General features: G+C 52.4%; 1 protein-coding gene across 2 annotated transcripts; it reads right to left on the bottom strand.

The window, feature by feature from the left end:
* Window positions 1-2238: 2238 nt before the first annotated feature.
* Window positions 2239-24430, bottom strand: SUN2 (Sad1 and UNC84 domain containing 2). Of its 2 annotated transcripts, none has more exons than XM_019489437.2 (18): window positions 24306-24430; window positions 22803-22968; window positions 21659-21831; window positions 20950-21084; window positions 20490-20585; window positions 19685-19778; window positions 19254-19324; window positions 18285-18421; window positions 17489-17710; window positions 16964-17041; window positions 15190-15233; window positions 14019-14184; window positions 13465-13692; window positions 10581-10665; window positions 9653-9768; window positions 8381-8548; window positions 7547-7639; window positions 2239-6327 (listed from the first exon to the last, which is right to left on the bottom strand). In XM_019489437.2, exons 2-18 carry the CDS (start codon window positions 22931-22933, stop codon window positions 6214-6216), a joined length of 2151 nt encoding a protein of 716 aa, XP_019344982.1. In that variant the 5' UTR covers window positions 22934-22968; window positions 24306-24430; the 3' UTR covers window positions 2239-6213. The 2 variants fall into 2 exon arrangements, with proteins under 2 accessions (XP_019344982.1, XP_006276303.1); XM_006276241.4 differs by having other exon boundaries at window positions 24253-24429.
* Between the last annotated feature and the right edge of the window lie 196 nt (window positions 24431-24626).

Here is a 24626-nt window from a genome sequence, read left to right as displayed (position 1 = left end):
AATTACTGTCTACTTCAATATAGGATGTTTCCCCCAACAAATGGCATGGGGGGGAAGCGCCTCCTCTTACTAATCACATATGAAGCAGAGGGGGGGAGCAGGTTGGGGCCAGAGTGGGATGCACAGCAGCCCACCTGCTCTTGCCCCCTGCTTCCCATCTGTAGCTTCTGCTACCCAACCAACCCCTTCCCTTCCTCTTACTGTCAGGTGCAGCTGGGATCTGGCTGGAACTGGGGTCTCTCCTGGGCAGGGAGCACATGGAAGCTCCTTTCCCTGCCCAGCCGGTCATCGGCCCTGAATGGCCAGACAAAGGTTGAGCTTCCACATGCTGTACTCCAGGATGGAGCATTTGATGGGGGACGGAGGGGAAGGAGCAGAAACGGCAGGGAACAGTTGGGGTGGAAAGGGTAGAAACTGGGGAGTTGGGAGCAAAGGCAGAGATTGGGGAGTTTGGTAAGAGGGGCAGAGGCTGGGGGGAGTGCAGGTGAAAGGGGCCAGAAAGGCTGCAGGGGAAGAAGGCAAGAGTGCTCTTCCAGCCAGTGCTGGGTGCCCCCACAGCCACTGCTTTCACTGCTGTAGCAGTGTATGTGGGGAGGGGGAGGATTCCAGACAACTCTCCAATACTTAAAAAGGTTGGAGATCACTGCTCTAAGTAGGAGATCACCTTTGGCATTTAAAAGCAACCCAAAATCTACCGTGCGCTGCCACCACCCCTCCCCCCACCCAATAAGTAAGTCTGTGGGGAGGGTTGGGGCGGCAGATCAAGGCAGAGGGAGAAAATATGATTCGGGGGGGTGTCTCCCCAGCAGGTAAGTCCCGACTGGGGCCCCACTCAATTTACCCCTGCTCCTGCAGCACTGTCTCTCACCGTGGGCACCTCAATCTAGCTCCCACCCCTTCCCTCCCCACGGACTGACCTGCTGGGCTGGGGTACATGTGTGCATGCACATGGGCACTCAGCCCCTCCACCCCAGCCTCGGATCGACTCCAAGAGACTGAGATTTACCAGTGGATTGAGATCCACTGGTTGGTGACCACTGATTTAGATATAACATTTAGAAGTTTTCCAGATACAGAATTTAATTATTGGGAGGTCATCTTATGTTCAGGGTTATCTTACAGTCAAGTAAATACGGTAGCATTATTATTACCCCAAACAGAAAAGTGGTATCCCCTCACAAGAATCCTATATTGGGTGCCATGGGGTACGACTGAATGACACCTGCTAGGCATGGAGATGTGAAGCAAAGAACCCACCCACTTGGGAGCAAAGCTTTCTTTGGTATCGCAGAGCTAACAAGACAGAAGGCGGGGGTGAGCCGCACTGTATAGACTTACTAAGTCAGTGATATAAAGGCAAGTCTGTAAGAAGGGCAGATCTCCTGCTCCACAGAATGGGCTATTTCCAGCTCTACATTGTGGTCAGCAGCATAAATAAGGAAGCTATGCTCTGAGATTTGGGTGCCACATGCTGTAAAGCTTTAGTTTATTTCTTGAATTGGGATAGACAAAGTAATGCAGGGGTCAAGAGGCAGGCATCATCTATACTAGTTCTCAACCTTTTTTAGACTGGAGGGACCCCTGTGAAAATGCCAGCTCTTCATTTTATTTTTTGACTACAGACAAATAAGCAGCTTTTCTGTTGCAAAGAACTCTGGAAGATCACAACAGCTCAGGAACTTCTTTACATTATGAATTCCCATTTGAAATCTTGGTTTTTCTTGTGAATCATGTTTGCACAGCTAACATTGCATGGCACCCTTCTAAGGATCTCAAGGCACTGAGTGCCCCAGCAACTGGGTTAAGAGTCACCAGTTTACTAAAGTGAGATGAGTTAAACTGGTTTTCTAAGGTGAGCTGGAGAGGATGGGAGAGTGACTCTTCAGCGTTGGGCAGGAAGGGGAGTGGCAGGCAAAATTGTACAGGAGGCAAATATTGCTCGAGCATCTGGAAGTGTTGCCTGATGTCTCTGACTGCAGAATCACCTCAAGGCACTGGAGCAAGCCAGGCTCAGCAAGAGACTTAGAGCTGGACTGAACTAAAGCTCTGGCATAAGCCCGTACTGCTATGAAGAGGAAAGGGATTAAGGTGCGGGGTGGGGAGGAGGGTGTATATATAAAAAAAAAAGTCCATTCCATCCCTGTGCACCTTTCCCAACTGGCAACCCATCTGAGAGAGCATTTCCACAGCTCCTACCTTTTCACAGAACTCATTTTTCATTAAAAAACACACAACAAAAACCTTTTGATATAATTTACTGTCTTGGGTTTTTTTGCATAGGCATAAATTACAATCTGTAGATTAAAAAAACCAAAACAAAACAGTGCAGCATTTGTAATAGGCTACAGAATTAAATACAGCTTGATCTCCTGCCTGTAACCATCTGTTTGCGCAGGGCTAATTTGTAACACTGTTGACAGACAAACATGGAATAAGAGTGAGACTAAAGTGAAGCAGTCCAAGGAGAATAAACAAGGAAGCTCTGCCTTGGCAGATATTTCCCTCTTATTACTGTCTTGCTGTGCTCACGCTGGGTATTTGTACCAGGATACCCAGCCTCATGATAAACATGGCTAAAGTACCAAATTTGAAACGTCTTGACCCTACAGATGGGCAAGAAATTCCAAAGCAGAAAATCATGATAATTAATCTCTTCCCAATTCAGTGCTGCGAGCTGGAGAATGGGCAGGGTTAGCAAACACTATACATCCTTTAAGGCCTTATAATGGATCTGGCTATAGCCTAAAGATAAACACAGGTGCCTGTCCCAGGTGAGCAATCCACAGCCTGCGTTAGACACAAGCTACCCATGAACAGCCCTTACCTATCAAGATGTCTTATTTTACGTCACACAGGTCAATGGATAAAACAATAGCCCTGCTAGAACTGGGGCAGCTCTGGCTACACACACAGGCCCAAGAAACTGCTGAAGTTAGAAAGCAGAGGTACCTCTGAGGTTAGGACAGCTGGTTAAGATCACCATTTTGGATACAGTTGTTTACATGCTGCTTTATGCCCCATTTTAGGCACCAAAATGCCTCTGGATCTGGCCCTAGACCCACTGCTCCTAGCAGGTGGCAAGGCCCTGCAGCAGGAAGACCCACTCTCTGGCAGGTGGTACCACCACCTATGGACTGGTGCCTCACATTTGCATGCCAAAGAACCAGTGTTCTATTCCCAGCCCTGTGGTGCCTCTTTGCTACACAGGTCAACTACAAGAGCCTGTCGCCCTCTGTACCTTGTGAGTAGCAGTGACCAGTTCCAAAGGGAGATGCCACCCAACCCTCCTCCCTTAGGGAAATGGGGAGCTGTCCCGCCAAGAGATGTTGACCACAAAAAACCCACTGCTTTCTAGGTGAGGAATCCCCTGGCCCCTCCCCAAGTCAACATCTCTGGCCCTTCTGGGCTTCAAAGACTGAGGCAACAGGGCACAAGTCAGTGCTCCATGACTCCCAGCTCAGAGCCCGTATCTACTGGGATGGGTGTGTGCCAACTGTGGCCAGACTTGGTGCCGCAAAGCAGGGGCCCTTGCCTTTTCCTTCAAGTGAAGGAGACATGGATGATTAGATATGCAAACATTAAACACAATACAAATGTAAGCAGAACTAAAAGTAAAGCACGCTGCACAAAACCAAGCACAAGGCAGGTCGTCAGCCCACGGCAGCTCCTGCCCAAACCAAAACAGGCTCCAAGCCTGCCGCTCAGCTCTGAAACCGTATCCTCAACACAGACCCAGGCCAGCAATCCAGCCAGTTTATAAACCCTTCCCGCCATCCCCACCCCCAGCCAGCTGGTAACTGCACTCCTTTAACCCAGGGGAGATTGCTTGTGGCTGAAGATGAGTGTTGCTGCCTCTCTCCTGCCAGGTAAATCCACCCGGCTTTCCCTCCAAACCTGCCAAACTCTGGGATTGGTGCTGCCAGGCAGGGAAAGGGCCAAGTCCTGGGCATGGGACAGTGAAGCCGCCTGTTGCGTTTCGCAGGCCTGGCTGGCTGCAGCTCAGGGCCGTGCTGCCGGTCTCCAGCAGGATGGGAATGGACACTCGGAGAAGCGGAGGCGAGACCATAGTTGGGGGGAGGAACAATCCCTTCCAAATAAAGTAGGTCACAGATAATTAACCATCTGACCCTGGGAAGAGGAGAGGACAGGTACCAGAGTGGCACCAGCCCCCAGATTACCAGTAATTAACAAGAGCATTGTTACTATCATCTGGTGCCTGAGAAAGCAGCAGTAACCCCGGCTCATCCAGGGGCCCTGTCAGCCTTCCCCCACGCTGCCTCACCTCAGGCAGCCGTGAGCAAGGGGGAAAGAGGAGGTTGGCCCTAATATATCCCCCAGGGAAAGCCCAATCCCAGCTTCAGCCACAAGCTCCTTCCTGGGACCTTTGCTACTGCCACGGTTAATACTTTTGCAGGCCCACCATCACTGGGGCCCTTGTCTGGCCAAGCCAGGTGCCTGGAATACTCTGAATCAGGATCCCCCTGGCTGCAATGAGCCCTCAGGCCCAATCTACCCTCCAGCTTTCAGCATCCTCTATAGCTGGGAGCCATCAGGGGCACTGCCAGGAGCCTTTCACCCCAAACCCTGTATAATACTGCCTCATTGCCCCACTACCCCGTGAGGCTTGTGCGATCACGTTAATACCCTCTTGACCACCCCATACCCCCTCCCTCCCAACACACACCATATATATGGGTAACTACAGCACAGAAGCTACCTTTGTCCATGGGTCCTCTATATACAATTGTCTATATACAGATGCACACAAACTGGTATATGGGTACATTCATTCCCTGCCCCCCTCAAGTACCATTTTGGCTAGGGTTTTCTACAACCAGGAAGGCAAGAACTACCAGAACATGCCCCTGGTCCCTTTTTTTTGGTGCCCCATCTCCATCAACAGTCAATGACAGATGCCAGACAGTGGCACCTCACTGTACAGTAGCTGCAAGAGGAAGTTTTCTTCCACTTCCTGCTGTTGATCAGTTTGTACAACAAGGCCTGGGGATTAAGTAGCCCTGCTAATATCACTCCAGCTAGTGTTACTGCCCAAGCTGTCTTTGTACCAAATAAAAGGTCTATCTGAACATCAACTGTTAGCCTCAGTGGTTCTGTGCAGCAGAATGTTCTACAGGTTGGTTACACGCTGCATGGAAGGCAAAAAGTTTCTCATTATTATGACAACAGAAAATCAGCAGGTGGGAAGAGGCTTCAGGGGCATCAACGTAAAGATATCTGGTGTGAGGGTTTTGCAACCATGTGAGGCTGTATGAGTGAGTGACATAAGTGCATGGATTATCAGAGACCCCTTCCTTTCTTAGCCAACAGCATCACACATCACTGAAAACTAAGAGCATTGGCCTGTGGTGGAAGGGATCTGCATCTTAACAGGTACATAATACACTGACTAGACCAGGCAGTTTCCAGTGCAAGGGTTGGCTTTACTACCCCAAGGAGAAGAGTCTCTTCTCCCACAGTTGTTAGCTTTGATATTATCCCTTCAGCTAGCACCTCCCTGCCCCACTTACTTTCCTCTGCAGACATGCCTACTATCTCACTTTCAGGGTCATGGGATCCTCATTCAACCCACAGCCAGTCAGCCCTTGAGTGGAAAAAAAAGCAAGCCCAATACTGGAAGAGAATGGGCAACTGTGCAAAACTAGTTGGTGATATAACACTCCTCCCCTAGCCCAAAACTTCATATATGCTACACACCCAAACCAGCATACTATAATTGTGCACACCTTCCTAAAGCCATTGGGACACTATGTTGTAGGCTTCTTAGATACCAGGAAGGTGTGGAAGGGAAAGGCAGATGAATAGATCCTGACTGCAGAGACCCATTTCAAAACTAGATTAAAAAGTTACAAAAGTGTCCCACGTGAATTGAAAAGAAAGCAGGCTGCATCCAAGCCCATGGGTGGCTTTCTTCTACCCTGCCACACCATCCTTTGAGACACTAAAATCCTTTCCCTTCCTCCCCTCCTTAAATGCAAAAAACTCTCTGGAAGTGGCAGAGCAAAAAAGCTTGGGGGCGGGGAATATATTTCCCAGGGAACTTGTTTCCTCCTTGAAGGATTTATGAGTGAAGCCACAAAAAAGACGACTTTCCTTGTTCTCCTTTCTGGTGACGCCTTCTCTCTGCCGTCCTCACTCACGGCCTCCATAGAGCCTGAGGTAGCCAGCGGGGGTGGGGGAGCCGAGGTGGGAAGGTTAATGGGCCGGCTCCCCATGCACACGGAAGCGATAGATGCACGTGTACTCTGGATGGCCCCAGTTACTCAAGACCTTGAGCTCCACCACCTGGAAGACGCCCAAATCTTCCCCCTTGAGAAGAGAGAGGAGACCTGGTCACTCCCAGCAGACAAACAAACATCAAGGGTCAGTGTTCTCACTTGCGTGGGCAGGGGGCATCCCAGAGATGTAGCCCTGCAGCCCCTGACACTCAACAGCACCATCACAATCCTACAGAAATTACCCAACACGCTTAAAAAACAGAGGGCAGAGGGAAGGTGGCTTTAAACCACCTTTGCAGGCCCTGTATCTGGGGGCTGTGTCTGTGTTGTGCCCAGTGTGAGCAGCCAGGAGTCAACTGGTGCCCAAGTCATGTAAGGCTGATACTGGACACAGGTCTCTCAGAACATGCACACCCTACACCAGGAAAATCAAAAAAGGAGCAATGGCAACAATTTTAGGGGCAGGGGATCCTCCAGTTAAGCCAGCCCTTGGCTTGTTTTGGACTGTAAAAGCAGCAAGAGCCTAAGGATTTAGCCTGTAATATTGAGCACAGAATGACCTGGGTACCTCCACAAGGGATCCTGTAGCAGGGGGGCTGGGTCTGAGGGAGAAACCCATTGAAGATATTATATCATCCTGCATTTGCTGCCGAAGGCCTTCCCCAAAAGGGCTGAGCCACATCCAGTGCTAAGCCAGTGTCCAAGAAGGGAGGTTAGTTGGGGGTTTCCTCCAGAGCACAAACAGCTTGTGCTTTGCAAGGGCACATGCAGGTGAGCTGGGGTGGGAGGGAGGGGAAGAGAAAGGTTGAACAACCCCTGCTGAAGGATACAAGATTAGTTTCATAATCAGCCTCAGCACCTATTTCCCAGGCTGAGGAGCTGTTTGATCAGATTGTTGGTGCATCAGGCCAAGGGATCCCCTGACGCCTTCCCATGTTGCTGCCCTGGATCAGACCATCATACTGGCTACCCAGGTCTCCCTGCCCCAGCTGCACTGGATCAGGTCATTTGCTGACTGCCTGGTATCCTCCTCTCTCTTGAACTGCAGCCAGTATTTTGAGCTTGAGGAAGGCTGGAACTCCTCTAAGAATCAAGCCACCTGAGTGGCACCTCTCAGAGATGCACTGGGCCAGAGCACCCAGCCCCACCGGCTCCAGGCAGACCAGTGGGAGCTGAATTTACAAGAACACAGCCTCTGCAAGAAAATGCTTTGGCCATTTCTAAAGCATGAGAAGCAGGGGTCCGGTGCTCCCAGGACTCTCCTCTGTAGCTCATTGCCAAAGAGTTCTTTTCCCACCCTCTCTCCATACCATGAAGTGGAACGTTTGGATGGGATTGCCCTCCTGGTCGTACATGAACCGTCCAAGGAGGATGCCTTCTTCTTGTCCTTCCTCTTCCAAGCCCTAGGGAAACAAGTCAATGTGGAAAGGAAGGAAGGGAGGAGAGACGAGAAGGCAAAGAGAGAAAGAGGAGGAGTGTGGGGCAGGCAGAGCACCCCGAGGGGAAGTAGGAGGTGGAGACAGAGGTACAAGTGCAGTTAAACTCCACTCCTCCTTTTCCCAGCAGAGGTGGATAGGGGCACACAGGAGCAGAGGGGGAGAAGGCCAAGAGTTATACACACTCACTTCCCTCCCTCTTGTCTCCCCCACTATTCTCCACCCCAAGTCATCCTTCCAATATTTATATGCCCCCAACAACAGATGCCTTACCCTTGTACTGCCATTCGTCCCCCAGCATCCGCTCTTCCAGGGACTCTTCCTCCCCTCAGAAATACTCCCTCACCAACCCCCAATCCTAAGTACCATCTCCTTCCTCCCCTCCCCTGCACACCTCCCCTACCTCCTACCAACCACATTCAGATCTCCCACCTCAACCTCTGCTCGTTTAGAATAGCCCCACTTCTTGTGCCTCATCTCTCACCCCCATTCCCAAACAACTCAGGCCTTTGCTCAAAAGCAGAGCCCCTCCCAGTCTCAGGCAGCCCCCTCAGGAGACATCCATTTTCAGCCTATGAAGGGAGGAAGCATCTGTCTCTGCAAAGCCAGTGGTGACACCTGATGGTAAGAGAGACTGAATCCCCTCCCTCCTATTTTCACCTTTTCCTTCACAGGGCCGGGGAATCATGGGCAACTCAAGACACTCACATAAATGGCGAAGTCCTTGGGGGCGCTGGGGATGGTGCCCATGGGCGAAAGGGACTTGGAGATGTGCTCCAGGGTCACAGCGGTAGGACGGATGCGGCTGGACAAGCGGATGACAGCAAAGCCCAGAGTGCCACGGAACGCCCAGCAGTTCCCAGGGTGAACGTCCGGCTACACACAAAGGAACAAGACACCGTCTGCTCTTCAGTAAGTGGAGTGATAAGTGGCCATCTTCCCCTGTAGTATGCTCTTCCCTTTCCTCCCAAAGCACAGTACCGGCTGCTAGACAGGGCTCGCTCACCCGCCAATGAGGGCAGCCACCTCTAGCAAGCAGCACAGCAGCTGACAGCAGCACACTGAGGGGCAAGTCAAGAGAACGCTGCAGGGGCAGGGGAAGAGGGTGCTTGTTTCTCAACCCTCCCCGCCAGGTCACACAGCCCCACTAGAGCAGCCAATGTGTGCTCTAAGCTGTAAAACATCAATGCAGGGGGAGAGGAGAGGAGAGGATATGCCAGGGTGAGAAGGGGTCATGGCCTGCTGCCAGCTGTCAGAAGGACTAAAGGGACCTGTCCCTGTCTAAGAAAGTGCATAGAAAGAACATGGCTGTAGCAAATCACCTGGCTCAACACACAGGGATGCTACCCTACTAACAGTTACACAGCCTCTGGCATTGGGGCAAAGCATTTGCTGGCTGGGACTGGGGAGAAAGTTCTTCTGCCTGTACTATTGCCCTGAGACATTACCAGCTCTTTACACCTGCCCTGAATGCTCTGGCGTTGTCAGAATCAGAGTAACAGTTTGGCTGGTGCAACAGCCTCATTTTCTGTGGTGACTCCTATGACAGGGGAGACCAAATTGGCAGCTGCACCCACAAGGGGGCAGGCACACCAACTATGAGTGCACTGCTATGACTACAGCTGGAGAAGACAAATGAGAGCCTGCCTGCCAGAGTCTCACCACTTGGTGCAAGCAACAGGAAGAGTTTGCCTGTTCCACAGGGCATCAGGGAGATGCAGACATCCCAGGCCACTATGTTTGTTTCCAAACTCTGCCTGAGGAGAAACCAGAGACTGGGAACGAGAAGGAAGTGACAACCTGGGGGTGAGAGAGGACAGTTCCTGAGTGTCAGGGAGAGATGAATAAAAACTGGAGTGAGGAAATAACTGAGGTGAAGTATCCAGCTTAGTGCCCAGGGGAATACAAGGAGTAGCCCAGGGGCAGTTCTGACTGTGCTCCTGGAAAGGTGTGGACACCTTTGCTTAGCATGGTCTTTACCTGCAAAATGGCACGGGGAGACTGGGAGTTGTACCACAGGGGGATCCCAAACAAGCTCAGCAGCGCTGTTTTCCTCTCGTAGGTCTCTGAGCACCGTGTGTTAATGACACTGGCCCCTGGGAGCAAGAGAAACAGAAGCCGTGAGCCCCCTACAGCCTGCCACGTATCACAGCAAAGCTCTCCGCACATATATCTTGGGGGCTGCTGGGAGATGGGGGAAGTGGATGTGCCAAATAGAACGTGAGGGAGGTATCTCAATCCAGCTCCGAGTCACTGGTGACATCTCGGGTACACCTCCCCTCCCCCCCAGATTTCTGTGCTGACAGCAGGGTGCAAGGTACAGGGCTGTAGCCTGGCCAGTCAGGGCTTGGCAGCAGTATGATTTCTGTGCCAATGGCATGGGTGGGGCTGCAGCCCGGCTGGACCCAAAAGCCAGCAGCAGCAGGAGCAGCAGCAGAGGTGTGGAGTTGTAGCCCCCACTGCGGCACTGACGTGGAGTTGTGCCCCCCCGCACTGGCAGCACTAATGTGTTGCCTATGCTCCCAGGGTGTGATACAAGGAGTTTCCCCATGGATCCTGTTGAGCTCCCTCCTCCCTTCACTATGGCATGCTCAGCTTTACAAGGATTCTTGTGGGCAAGATCAGGCTACCTGCTGAACTACACTGTACTGCAACACAAGTGTGCTGCATCCTGTCAATGCCTCTTGGCACAGGTACAAGCCACTGCCACACGCTTCCTCCCCTCTCTGCCCCATGACAATCTCATACCCTCCCTCTTAGTGCATCCAGGTGCTTAGCCATGTGCTCAGCTACTAGAAGTCTTCTACAAGGCCTTCTGCAGATCAACAGAGCAGTAGCATTTGCTGCGTGATCTCCCTTCTCAGGGGCCCTCACAGGAGGAAGGTGATAAGGCAACAAATTCACTTACCTGCGGACTCAAGGGCATAATCAACCATGCCAATGCGATCCTCGCTGTAGCGCTTCAAGGCTCGGTTCACAATGAGATGCACTTCCTGCAACACAAACAGAGGCTGTGACAGAGCTGAATACCAGGGCAGGAAAGTCCTGCTCTCCCCTCTGCTGATATATCCCTGTGCACACCAGCAGATTCAGCCTTTACATACATGCCCAACACTGTGGTGGGGAAGCAAACGCACTACAGTCATACCATCAGTGCAGTCCCTCATGTGCAACCCCATACCACATGTTTACATACCTGCACCTTCATCTGGTCTCCCATTTGTACCGCCACTGCACGCCATGGCCTTCTGCACATTTCCCTTTGTCTCACAAAGGCAACTGACTTGAACTTTCCCACCACTTCTTAACTTGTGCGAAGTAGAAGAAAGGTGCAAAGACCATTCTTCTCCCTACGCCCACTGTACAAGACTCAGGCTGGGTGCTCACAGGACAGCACCAATGCCAACTGCATTTGTTAAATTAAAGGGACCGCCAAGGCCATTCTGTTTCTATAGCCAGAAGACCAGAATCTTCTTCAACTGAAAGGCAGTGCCCAGACATCAGCCACCTCTGTCTTTGGTGGGCTGGGGAGGCGGGATGGGCTGGGGCAACCACATTCTCATAAGCATTTCTTCTTCAGCAAGATCCCATCAGCTTGTTCAGAGCAGCAGGGAGCACCAGCACCACCACATCAAGAACAGGACCACTATGGTTACTACCTTGACATGCCAAGAGCAACAAATACCGCTGTTCCAATGGCCTTTTTGGCTCATGATCCTACATCTTTTTTCAAGTCCCTAAGGCAGGTGAAGCACCTCCCTCTCTTTGCTTTTCTGCTCAAAGGCATGCTCTCTCCCCTGCCTGCCTTTCCCTGCTGTCCCAGGATCAGGGAAGTACAAAAGCCATTTCTACTCCCTACACAGGGGCTGGGTTCAGCTGGGGATGGAGACAGTGGCAGCGTGCCTGCTCTGGGACTGAGCAGGGTGTTGGGGGGAACTATTCCCCAGCTGCCCTGTTGCTGCTGTCCCTCCCCCAACTGAACCCAGCCCCTGATCAACCTAGTTGGCTTTGGCGCTTCCCCAGCCCCAGACAGAGCAGCAGCTGCAGGCAGGGGAGGGGGAGAAGTAGGAGAAAAGGTGAGTCTCTGAGCAGGAAGGGGAAAGGAGGGGGAATTTCACCTGCTTTAAGGACTTAAAAAAAGGTCCCAGGAGGTTCCTGAGGGGCAGTCTGCCTGCACTGGTGGGACAGCAGGAAGCTGGGAGCAGCAGGTGCAACCACCCCTGCAGTGAAGACTGCTGCACCTGCATCCCACTTGGGGAAATCCTAGATCTGACACCCTGACGATGACCTACATGAGATCCTCATCCCCATGGCTGAGTCTTAAAGACAGGACCCTATGGCTCCTACTTCCTTCTGAAAAAGGCTGGATCCACCTCCTTACTTCCACCTCTTTCCACTTGCTGTTTAAGTGAGTCTGATTTAGCTGGCCAACATAATGCTGACTTTACAACTTTTAACTGAGTCAGTTTGCAAAGCCAAAACCTGCCCAGTCTCAAGGAGGTTCCTGCCACCTCCCACAGATCAGTAAGGGGGAAATGAAAGCAACCCAGCCAACTGCCCAGCAGGGCCATGATGGGCTCTGTAAGTCTTGTGCCAAAAGCTCTTTCTGGAGACATGAGAGGAGATGAGATGGAGGCTGTATTCTCCTATCTCCTCCTGGCCTCTTCTCTTCCCTCTTTGCATGTGTTCATAAGAAACAGCAGGAGGCACTTCAAATACCACATCCTAGCACCACTGGCTCACTTTATCCTCTTAAAATACCCATAGGTTGTTATTTGAAAACATTTCTGAGACACTCCTCTTAAAAACTAATATGAATAAAGGAAAAGTTTGCCATTAACTGTGTTACAGTAGCACAGTGTTGAGATTCCCTGAATATGACCTGGCTCCCATTGCACTAAGGGTGGTAGACACACACACAAAACAGGGCAGTGGTAAGGGAACACCAGTACCTTGCTACAGATGGGGAATGGAGAGACAGGACAGATAGCATTACTTGCCCAAAGCCTTGCAGGTCTGGGATCTCTCCCCAGCTCTGCAAGCCCTAGTTTGGCACTAGGCCTGCACGGCCTGTCCTTCCAAGTCTTCACTGAAGGGAAGTTTAGGATTATACAGTGTCTCATCATCAACAGTGCTGAATCCCTGAAGCTCCAAATGATTTCAGCAGTACTACGAGTTCTGAGTGCTTTGGAGAACAAGCTGTAAATGTTCGAAGCTGCCACCTCACTTCCTTTCAAAATCTGTGAGTGCTCAGTGAACTCAGAAAAGGGCTTCTTCTGGATTTGCAACAAGCAAAACCGGATCCTAGTGAAAGAAGCCCAGACTCATGTCATTATTGAGGTTTTGGCAGTAACAAAAGTCACCAAAAGGGCAGCAGGAAATGCCTGATATCCCATAACCCTGATCCAAACCTCTTTCTACAGTAGCCCCATCTGCCCTAGTACATGTCCACACAGAAAGGATGGGGCGTCACCCCGCAGAAGCACACATTGGGGTGGTAGCGTGACCATATATACACTGCCTGCAACCCCAAACCATATGCACACATACATCAGCTCCCACATATGCCCTGGCATGCCCTAGCCATGTACATGTATCTGCACACACAGACACACACTTGCCTGTGTATACACTAAAGCACATGATGGCTGTCTAAGCCATGCATCTGTGCCAGCAAAGACAACCCTGATGCAGGCCGACGCAGTTGTGACATGCAAGTGAGAGACATTCACATCCCTCCCCACAAGCCATGAAGGCTGCCCTTGTGAACTATCAAGGGGGCTGCCCCTCACCTCCTCCGTCACTGCCATGACTCCTCCTTGTTGCAGTGCAACCCTGACGCTGGCCCTGGCATCCTGTGCAGACATCTGCTGGTCTTCAGAGATCTTGGCGAGGATTCTATGCTCCATCTCTTGGAGTTGATCTTGCAGCTCCTCGCGCTGGAGGAACAGGCTGCCCACACCATCCTTCCTCGGCTGTGACAAGAACTGTTCGATCCACAAGGGCAACTGCGCCTCCACCTGAAAGCACCAAGGGAGAAAGCTCAGGTCAGGTGAGGGGGCTGCCCTACAGGGCAGAATGACCAATGGAGGGGAAATGGCACAGGGCAAGAAGCTGCGGGGACCCTGAATGTGTGGTCTGCTGGAACCCACCATTTCTGCAGATATCCAAAGTCCATCCAAAGATGTCCAGGTTGTAGACACTGAGTGGTGGTCAGTGCAGACAAGGCGTTACATAGTGGGACTGGACCAGAAAGGCCTGCATCCCCCAGACATGCCTACTGCCACACTGAGAAGGGGTCAGACTCGGCTTTCACAGTGGGAACTGACTGGGGTTAGAAACTCACATTGTCCCACACTCCCTTGATCTGTCCTGGAAGTGACTCCACATGCTTCACTACCGCCTGCTGCTCAGATGTCAGAAATTTGATCTCTTTTCTCAGGCCTGCCAGTTCCATCTCCAGCTTGCCCACCTCCTGCAGGAAGTTTCCCGTCAGCCCCTCTTTTGTTGAGCTGAAGAACAAACCAGGAAAAGTAATAAGACACAGCATTAGTAGGAGGTCATTGTGGGTCCTCCTACCACCCTTTCTATGGACCCAGATCCAGGCCTCCCCTCCCACAGACCAATGGAGGACTTTGTTCAAACCAACCAAATGTTCCCCAAGAGCAAGTACTCCTTCCACTTGGGAAATTTCTCCACAGCCTGGGAGACCTCCCTCTATAGGAAGGCTCTTCCAATCTCCAGATAGGGATTGCCTTTGCTCAGGTCCATCCCCCATGTTGTAGTGAGACCTCCTTAAAGTCCCCTAAACAATCCCTTCCCCCAGGTGTTAACACACTTCACCAGCTTGTAGATTATCAAGTTCTACTGAACTGAGCAACAGTTGGCTTCTTTACACTACTTTCAATCCATCCATCACTCCAGCCTCCTGTCACTCTTCCCTGAACTCCCTCCAGGAAGGGCATTTTTCTGGCATCGTTAAAGCCAGATCTGAGTTGCAGCCTTCCTTGGCACAGTCCCAGTGGGGAAGACCAGGTCTCCTTTTTCCACAGACATGAAGCCAGAGATCACATGAGCTGCATCAGCTCCCCTCTTGAATCTCTAAGTCACAGCCAACCAGCTGCCTAGTTTCTGTTCCTGCCCCATCCCCGTCAGCATCACTGTTTCTCAAGTTTGCCTTGCCCCCACCAATATCATTTCCTTTCATGGATGATAGTGTCTCTATCAGTTCATTTTCATTCCTGCCCAGGTTTATTCTCCTGGGCACAACAGAATCTCAGTCACACACACACCCCCATGCACCCTCCCCAGGAATATCAAAAACACAACAGGACTCCAGTTTTCCAGATGGTGAAGGAAGGTTCTGTATGATCACATAAGAATCCCTGTGGGTTCCCAAGAGATGTTCCTCTCCACACCCAGGTTGCTAATTACTCACTCCATTAAAAGCCCCATTAGCCCACACATGAGACACCACATCAAAGTGACAGGCAACCCTTTGAGAAGTTCCAGATTACCTTTGCCAGTCTGAATTCAGCTGGAGCATCCGGACCTCCATGTCCTGCAAGAGAAGCAACATGCGGAAACAAATGTGCAAGGATGAGATCCATCATGTGGTGAGGGGCTGAACAGAGTTACATAGGAACACAGGACCTGCCCATCTGGATCAGGTCCCATGGCCATTCAGCCTGTATCCCATCTCTGATAGCAGCCAGCACCTGAGGCAGGTGTAAAAACCACCCCCTCCCCTCTGCCCTCCTACACTAGGTCTCAATCCAATCTCTGGTGGCTACAGGCCAGCATAAGGTACAGCATCCTCACACCCCTCCCTGGATCCTAACAATACCATTTCTTTTAACTCTAGATGTTCCCCTTATTTAGTGGTGTTCAACCTTCTAGCCCCACTACTCCCCTGCTGCCAAATTTCTGGACCTGTGGGGAGTGCCCACTGGCCAGATGACATGGTTCCACAGGCCACATCTGGCCCGTAGGCCCGGTGTCTAGTATCACAGCCCTTATCAAGAGAAGCACCCAACATCTTTCTAAACTTTGTTAAGCTCTCAGACCCAATGATTTCTCACAGCATGTTCTGCCTCTTCATTACACACTGACAAAGGACATCTCTTGGTTTGAAACATGTCACCTTTCAGGGAGGCAGAGTTGTGTGCACACACCTGCATATGCTCGAGATGCATAACACAGTGCAAGAGGAACTCCCAGCCAGGACCACAGCATGCATTGCTGGGCTTAGGAAATGGGCCCTATAAGTCTGTTCCACTTAAAATATGGAAATGGCTCCGACTTATGCATGCTTACTCGTGCCTCCGAATTCAGGGTCATTTAAGTCCATGAAGCACACAGTCTATAAACAGCATGCTCTGCCCTGCATTGGCCACAAGGTACGCCATGCTATTAAACTGCTCACCTTCAGGGCAGCAGGTCTAGACTTGGCTCAGCATATTTATCCCCCACTTGCTGTACAACACCCATGTTACATCCTGCAGGGCACTAGGTGGATCTCTCACCCCCCAAAGGAATCTAAAAGGGGGCACTTAGGGGAGCAGAATGCGATTCATGCACTGCGATGGCGCTTGTAATCTCTGGGTTACACTCCCCCTTTTCAGCATGTTATATTGGTCTGTGGCGCTCCATTACGGACAAGTAAAAGTACCAGTGTTTGTGATGCTCCATTACAGACAAGGAAAAGTACCAATGTTTTCTGTCATTACAACTACACTGAAACCTCTCAGACAGCCTGGGAGATGAGGCAGAGTTGTTCTTTTTGCTCCATTTATATTCATCTTTTTCCACCTCCTACTTATCCTGTCCTTCATACAGGGCACGTGAGGGAAGTCTGCAATGTACCCCCATGGGTCAGTGAACTTCAGTTTGAGAAACACTGGTCTAGCACACATCAGGCCAAAAGTCTGAGCAACCTCTACATAACTTGTGAAGGATCTTAACTCAGCACAAGTGGTCAGAGTCTGGGCTTTGTGTCTCCTACAGCAGTAGGGGACAGTATTTTTGGCCATTAGTTCAGCAATAACTGCTGCTAAGCCTTTCCTACAGCCTCACACTTTTCCTTGAGAAGCTCTAGGACCAACCTAATGCTACCAGATTTACCCGACAGAAGCTAACAGACCCAAAGAGCCATGAGTGGTTTAGCTGCAGGCTGTGAAGGAGAAAGTGTGCTCCATCCCTGGTTCTCTTAGAGACATCTCAATGGGGAGATGCAACACCCCAAGCGTGCAGTGTACCCAGTTCTGCTCTCCCAGGGGAAGGCCCGTTTACCTGAGAATCTTGCGTGATCTTCTCTAAGTGCCCATTTAAATCCTTCTGCAACTTGGCTTGGATGGTATCCAGCTTGTTCTGCAGGGAGGCGGGAGGAGGATCAGAGATTCACCTCATACTCCAGCCACCTTCAATCCCACTACTGAACCCCTGCTGGGCAGTCACCCACAGGCCTCACCTCCAGCCATCTCTACCCTAGCCCATCCAACCACTCCCTGTGCCCAACCTCCTCCCACACACTCCCCTTCCTAACTTCTCTGCTAGCACCCTCACTTCACCCTGCATGATACCTATCATCCCACATTCATGAGATACCTGCTTCATGTTCTATCTTCTCTCATCCCACCACTGAACTAGCATGGCCCATCCAGAACGATCCACCCCAGCCTGAACTAACCCCCCAGCATGTGGCCTCATGCTCCCCATGCTCTCAGACTCTACACAAACACAGCAGAGGGACTGAAGCAGTTGGGGTATTGTTATGAAGCAAACAAGGCAGGCTAGACTCTGAGCAGGCTCCCCTACCTGGACATGTAGGTCCAACTCTTTGTGGAAATCCTCCTTCAGCGCTGCCTCACGACGGCTCACTAGCCCCTCCAAGAGCATCCGGATGTCATCATGGGATAGGCCTCCTCCAGCTGCCACCCCTCTCTGCAGCTCCATCCCCTCCAGCTGTGATGCCTCAGCCTCCAGGGCCTTGAAACGTTTCTCCAGGGCTTGCAACCGAGACAAGATATGGTGCTCCGACTTGTATCACCAGAGCAGAGCCAAAGGAACACAAAACACAAGAGTGGTAAACACAGGCCTAGCACTGCACCCCTGCTGTCCCAGCTGCATGGATGGCCTCCGTTCTCCACCAGGGGGCAGCAGCATACATACAAATCCAAGGGCAACCCAACCCGAGGGTTTGGGGCAGCTCTCCTAACTCAGCCCAGGGGGGGGACAAAGGCACATGAGTGTCTTATGCTTCAGCAGGGGGCAGTGGTGCACATGCCCACCAAGCCCATCGTATGTTCTGCCAATAGGCACAACAACAGTTTGGGTTTGTTCCTTCCAACAGGGGCCAGCGATGCACAAACCTAGCCCCAGACAGTCACATACCTCCCTTGTCCCCATTTCTCTCATTTTCAGGACACAAGGAGAGAGGCAACTGCTCTCATGTGGACCCAGCCTCCCATCCACTCTGTCTACAGCACTCTTCTGGCAGGTTTTTGGGGAAGGCGGGGGAGGGAGGGGCGGGACAAAGCTGGGTCAATATGCGGATAACCAGAAATGCTGGAGCTTCTCTCCACACTGCACTCTTGACCCTTTTGTCACCCACCTGGTCAACCGCAGCTAGGTCCCCAGCTCCAGACACCTCAACTTTGCCAGCAATAGGGGTTGAAATCTTTGCAGCTCCCCAGGAAGACATGGAAGAGTAGAGCACCGGGAGCCCAAACGGGTAGAAATACCAAGCACCTGGCATCACAAAGAAGGACCAGTTGGCAGGAAGACAAAGACTCCAAAAGGGACGAGTTAGAAATGCCAAGACGGACTGGCTCCAGCTCTTGGCTCACATTTGTGTGCAGAAAGAGACCACCAGCTTCGTGGCTTCAGCACAGTGAATAGGACACGGACAGCTCTCTCACTCTGGGAGCCAATATTTTGACTGCCATTTTAGCAGTGATGGTCACCAGAGGACCCCTGCCAACGCTGGACTCTCAGTGCAAACTTCCCAGGGCTCCACACTTGAGACACACTGGATAGGGGGTGTCCAATTCTACCCTGCTTAGAGACAAGGACTTGCAATATCATGTGGGACCACCAGGACTCCCTCACAATTTGAGAAAATTGGGAGCCAGGGTGTGGGTTCAGCAAATCCTACAGAGGCTAATGAGTACAAAGCTGACAGAGGATCTGGGCCAGCCTCACAGCATCCTCATTCTATGTTGACCCATTTCCTGCCTGCCAGGACCAGCCCCCAGGCATAAAGACAGCCTGCTTCTAGGCATGCACACAGGAACATATGGTTGGAAGGTGCCTCTTGGGTTATGAATCCAGTCCCCTGAGTTTGCAGCTTAACCTTAACCCAAGGAATCCTCCCAACCACCACTTCAAGCCCACACCTGCAACTACAAGGAACAATACCTGTGTACAGCATGGAGGGATGAGACTTCTCCTGTGACCTTGCAGGACCACAGGGTTACCTCAGAGCAGCCAGGATGCCACCCTGATCTTATGGGCACTGTGCCCAGGACAGAAGAGATGGGGCTGGAGGTAGTGAGCATTTCTGGGGTCTGGGCTGACTCACCATAAGCAATGGAAGCCAGGAGCAGGAGCAACAGGAGGAGGAGAAGGAGCTTCTTCAGAGCTGAATAGCGCCTGGACAGAGAGGAAAAAGGAAGCAGGCATTAGTGCAGCTACTCAGGCACTCTCACCGAGGGAGTTTCTCAGTTGCTGTGCAGGAGAAACCAGGTGGTCTCTGGAAGTCAATTACCCCCTTGGACACCAGCCCACACAGCCCAGCCTGGGACTGCTTACCATTCCAGCCCCAAGAAAAAGTGCTCTATATCCTCAGAGCTTTACTGCGGCCTGATACACATTTATCTCACAGAGTTCCCTGAAGGAATTCTGTATCCTCTCCTCCAGGTGCACCTGCCTGCTCCCATGTCTGGATCAGAGTTCAGACCCATGGCAACCCACTTCCATATCTCTCTGAGCTGTATTCCAGTCAGCACTGACCTTGTTAGGACAAAGACATCCAGGAGTGAAGCCATGGTGGTAAGGCGGTACCACATGGTTCCGATCCACCAGTAGAACAGTCCAAATATCCGGCCTGCAAAAGAACCTCACATGGCATCAGAGCATTCAGCTAGCCCTCCTCCTCCACTCCCCACCTCTGGAAGATGCATCTGCTCTAGTTCACCCAAGCACGTTCTAGACCAGTGGTTTTCAACCTTTTTAGACTCAAAGCAGCCCTCCCTAACTTTTCTGAATTTAGTAGCAACCCCTTTCAAAAACTAATTTCACTTGTCATTTAAATAACAGAGCAATTTTTCTGTTGCAAATTGCTCAGAAATACCACAACAGGGTAGAATGGCTTTGATGCTCTTGATTCCTACTGGAAAGCTATGGGTTTTTCTTGTGAATCACGTGTAGGTGCTTGCACACCTAACAAGTGCTAATATTGCATGACTCCTTGTGGCATCCTTAAACAAATCTCACCTCACCCGAGCTAAGAATCATTGCTCTAGACATACTCTGCAGCACACCTGCTGTCCCACTCTTGTGACTCATTCTCAGCCATGCCAATGTCTCTCTATACTGCCCTGCAGCAATCCCGATCTTTCTGGTACTGAGTCCCCCTAATGTACACAGATGTTTATTAACTTTAAAACATCCACGGTGGATTTTTTTGGTATTTCCATTTAAAAGGGCACATAACACAATACCTCTGCAAGCAGTGGATGTTGTGAATGTGTGGACATGAAACCAGTTTGTGCAGAGGAAGGCTGTAGCTGGGAGACACCCATTGCCCCACACTCACCTGGAGAAGTGATCACCAGCCAGAGAAATGACCCCACTCGGGAGGCTGCATTCCTGAAGCCAGAGCTAGAGCTGCTTTGGTCTGTGTACTGATGACCTGGAGGAAGAAGAGAAGAGCCCTAAAGTGGAGTCTCATGTCTTTGAGACCTTCTGGCTTTGGGTAGGAATTGATGGGATCCAGTGGGGCAGATGCTGTTCCTGAGCAAGTCAATATTAATCACTCTCTGCCCTGGTCACAGAGCCAGGTTGGAGTGAGGCTGGGCAGAATAGAGCAGCCTACTTCCCAGTCACAGAGCCGGATCTGAGGCAATTCTGTGAGAGAGGACTGTCTGCCTGAATTGAGTTATCTCCTCCCCAGGCAATGGAGTCAAGGCCAAGATGAGTTCTTTACTAGGAGGTCTCTTCCCCCACCAGTGCCGCTGGTGCTACCAAACACCTCCAGGGAAGAGTCGTCCACCTACCTGCATAGTCATCTTCAGAGGAATAGCCAGAAGAAGAGGCATAGGTATCGTAGATCTTGGTCTCTGCCAGCCCATTGATTTTACTGGACTCCGTATCTCCTGTGCCTCTTCTCCTCCTCACTGGGAGCTCCCTGCCTATCCAAGTAACAAAGGATCCCATTGAAAAAACAGCCAACAGCCTCCCACGCTCCTCTTCCTGAGGCCCACAGTGAGTCTCCGGAGCATGGGAAATGGGGTTTGCTGCTGGCATCTCAGGGCAAAGAAGCTCCTGGTGACCTTTGGGATGGCTACCCCTAAGCACCTCAGCAATCACTCCATTCCATTTACGTTACCTCCCTCCCAACCCCATGCCCTGCAATGATCCTGCTGCTTCAAAAGTGCCACTCAGAAGGCAGACTACCCTCCACCCTGGGACTGCTCCACTAACAAGAGAGGGTTGTTGGTGGGGTGTGTACTTGACTTTCCAAGCCACTGACCTGAGTAACGGGCAACCTGTGTAGGCTAGGGCTATTTCGAGGACTTGGTTCCCCTGTCATCTGCACCAAGGGGTTGCCCACCTCAGGCAGGTTTATGGTCCCTTTGGAGAAGCAGCTTGGAGAGGAAGCCCAGGACTCAGTTAATAAATCCATAGGGCAAAAGGAAGGCATTGCTCCAGGACATGGGGAGTTAAGGTGGGGTTTGGCCAGAACCCATGGGAGGAAGCACTCACCCCAGTAGGATTCACTATCCAGAGGATCATCATACGCAGTGCTATCCCCCACAGAAAACTCCCTGCCACTGCCCAGGTAGGATTCGCTGACAACAGATTCGCTGTAGTAGGAGGTCTGGGTGGTAGGGGCAGGTGAGACACGCTTCATGCTGCTCGACTTTTTCCTCAAGTTTCTATCAGGAGGCAAGAAAACGAGGGTGAATCTACAAGCCAGGTGCAATGTGAAGGGGAGAGATGGGGCCAGCCTTGCTCTCCTATCAGGGTTCACACTTCCTGGGGCCTTGACCTGTTCCAGCCCACTCCAGCATGGAGGAGTAGCAAGGAGAGGCTTGGTCCTCTGGTGCTCTACAGCAGTGGCATATTTTAAACAAAGCAAGTTGCTACCATTCCTCCTTGCAAAATATGAGTCAGGGGAGCAGCTATTTCCCCACCCACACACGCACATATCCACCTCTGGCCAATCACAGGCTCTACCATGCCATCGCCCTGCCTACTACCCCCATCTTTACTTCCTGTTTCCTTCCTCTGTAGCTGCTGTGGTTTCCTGCAGGTGTCTGTGACTAGGAGAGGCTGATAAGCTGGGTGGGCTTCCTTTTAGATATACACACATGCTCCCCTGCCCCAGGAGACCCCTAAGTATAGGCGTGAAGACTCAGGTCTTTGCATTACAGGCCTTAGTAACATGCAGAACTGGTCTTCGTGTTCTGGTGTGGATCATCACAGAGCTCCCCCCAGCAGTGCCAGGGGCAATGGCCTGGGAATGGTGAAGCGCATGTAATAGGCAGAAAGGCTGCACTCCCACTGAGGAGGAATGAGAACAGGGGGGCACACAGGGTTACCCACTGCTGCCATGGGAGGGCTTTGCAAAGAAGAAAACAGACTTATGAAGCCATGGAGTTAGTAGGAGCTCCTCTATGCTACCAACAGATGTAGTGGCCTGGGCTGATCATATTGCCCTTCCCTGGCAAGGGCACGTGTGGAGTACTCAGGAGACAGACCCTCAGTGACTGCTAGCCAAGCTGCAAAATGGGAAGGAGTATTCCCATTAGGGAAAGCTCCTCCCCTACCTCCAAGCTAAGCTGCTGAGAAACTACAGGTGCCAGTGAGGTATATAGCTTCCCCCTCCCAGCCTGCTCACACTCACCTGGTGGTAGTGTCCTTAAAGGGGACCTGCTGGCCACCCAAGAGTGAGGATATACCACTGCTGCTGCCAGTACCATCCTCATCACCCTGGTCATAGCGGGTGGCCCTGAGGCGCCGGCTGCGTTGAGACATGATGGAGGAGGTACAATCACCCCTCACCAAAGGACCTGGGAGAGCAGCAGGAAGAGAAGAGATGCAACATGAGAGAACTCCGAGGTCCCGGCCAGTCCTGGTACCAGGGGGCCTGCCCGGGACTGGGAAAACGTGTCCACACATGTACACACTCTTGATAACAGGGAGGGAAACACTGCAGGGGGACAGGAGAGGAGGAAAGGGCCTTGAGGAGGACCTGGATGCATGGATTCAGCTCCTACTCCCCCCCCCCCCCCCCAAAAAAAAACATCATTGGAATTTGGTGCCTAGAGGATTACAGGCAAATGGCTAGCCACACCTGAGAGCTGTGTGGGCTGGCAAAGCTGGAGAAGCAGCAGCTCAGGACAAGGGCAAGGGTCCGCCTGTGGCATCCTATCCTGGGCAGGGGGTGGGGAACAACAGAAGGGCTGAGCAAAGGCTTTTTTACTCCTGGAGATTCAAACACAGTCTCATGCCCTAAGCAACAATGTGCTGGACAGATCAGAGTCAGGCACCTCTCAAAGTCACCTAGGAGCTCAGCGTGACACTGCAGTCTCTGCCCAGCCAAGCAAATCCCGCCAGGGATGCCGAGGGTCAGGGCTAAGAGCAGTGGTGGGGGAAGGGTTGCTGGTGGACATCAGCATGGCTCCAGCAGGGCAGGTACACTGGGACAGTGCCAGGAGACTGACAGGACAACAAGCCTTGCAAACAGGCGCTAGCACTCCCATATCACATGCCCCCTGAGGCACCTCCAGCAGGCTGGAAAGGGGGAGCGGGCTCTCCTGGGCTCAGCACTCAGTTGTGCCCGTGTTCTGCCCACAGCAGGAAGAGAGGCTGCTTGGGGCGGAGCTGTGCCGGCGCAGCTGCCGCCTCTCCCCTGCATCTCCACAGGGCAGGCTGCCAGGCAAGAGGCGTCAAGGCCAAGGCCGTTCTCACTAATCCGCCCTTTATAGGGGTGCCACTGCCAGGAGGAGCCCGTGCCCGCCCAAGTGAAAGGCCAAGCAGAGGGACCGCGTCCAAGCGCATCCTGGGCCCATGCGCCCTCCCACCCACCCCCCGGGCTGCTAGGGCTCCAGCACTGGCACGGGGGCAGGGGGTCGCAGGGTGCCAAGTCCCCACAGCCTGCCTCTGCCGTCCCCCCAGCCAGGCGCGTGGGGACAGGGACACTCAACCGCCCCCGCCACACCCCGACCTCCAGGGAGCAGGGTGCACCTGGCCCCCGGGGGGTTAACCCCTTACCGTCCAGCCCGCCACCCCCCGGCTCCTGGGGCAAGCGGGGTTTCACCCCTTGCCTCCCCGCCCTTGCTCCCCGCACTCACAAAGCCACGTGGGGGTCAGCACCAGGCCCAAGGCTCCCCGGGCGCCACTTCACCTGCGCTGCAGCTGCGCTGCTGCCCCCCCCTCCGGGCGGGGCCGAGAGGCGGGCGCTGGTGGCGCCTCCTTGCAGCGGGCGGCTACAGCCGCTCCCCGCCCCGCCAATATGGCCCGGGCTGCGCGCGCTGTCAAACCCCACACGCCAGAGCAGCTCCCCCCGCCCCGCACCTTCCGCGGGGCTGCCAATCACCGGCAGCGTCGCGCTCCCATTGGCCGGTTTGAACACAAAGGGAGAGGAGGGGTCCCTCCTCCTTAAGGTCTCGCCCCTTTGCGTAAGCGGCGCGTGCGACGCTGGGGGCGGGGCTTGCGGGGGCCGCCG

This window comes from Alligator mississippiensis, chromosome 4, assembly GCF_030867095.1.
Source record: "Alligator mississippiensis isolate rAllMis1 chromosome 4, rAllMis1, whole genome shotgun sequence".
Classification (NCBI taxonomy): domain Eukaryota; kingdom Metazoa; phylum Chordata; order Crocodylia; family Alligatoridae; genus Alligator; species Alligator mississippiensis.
The sequence above is the reverse complement of the archived record's forward strand: the minus strand, read 5'-3'. Positions and strand labels throughout refer to the sequence as shown.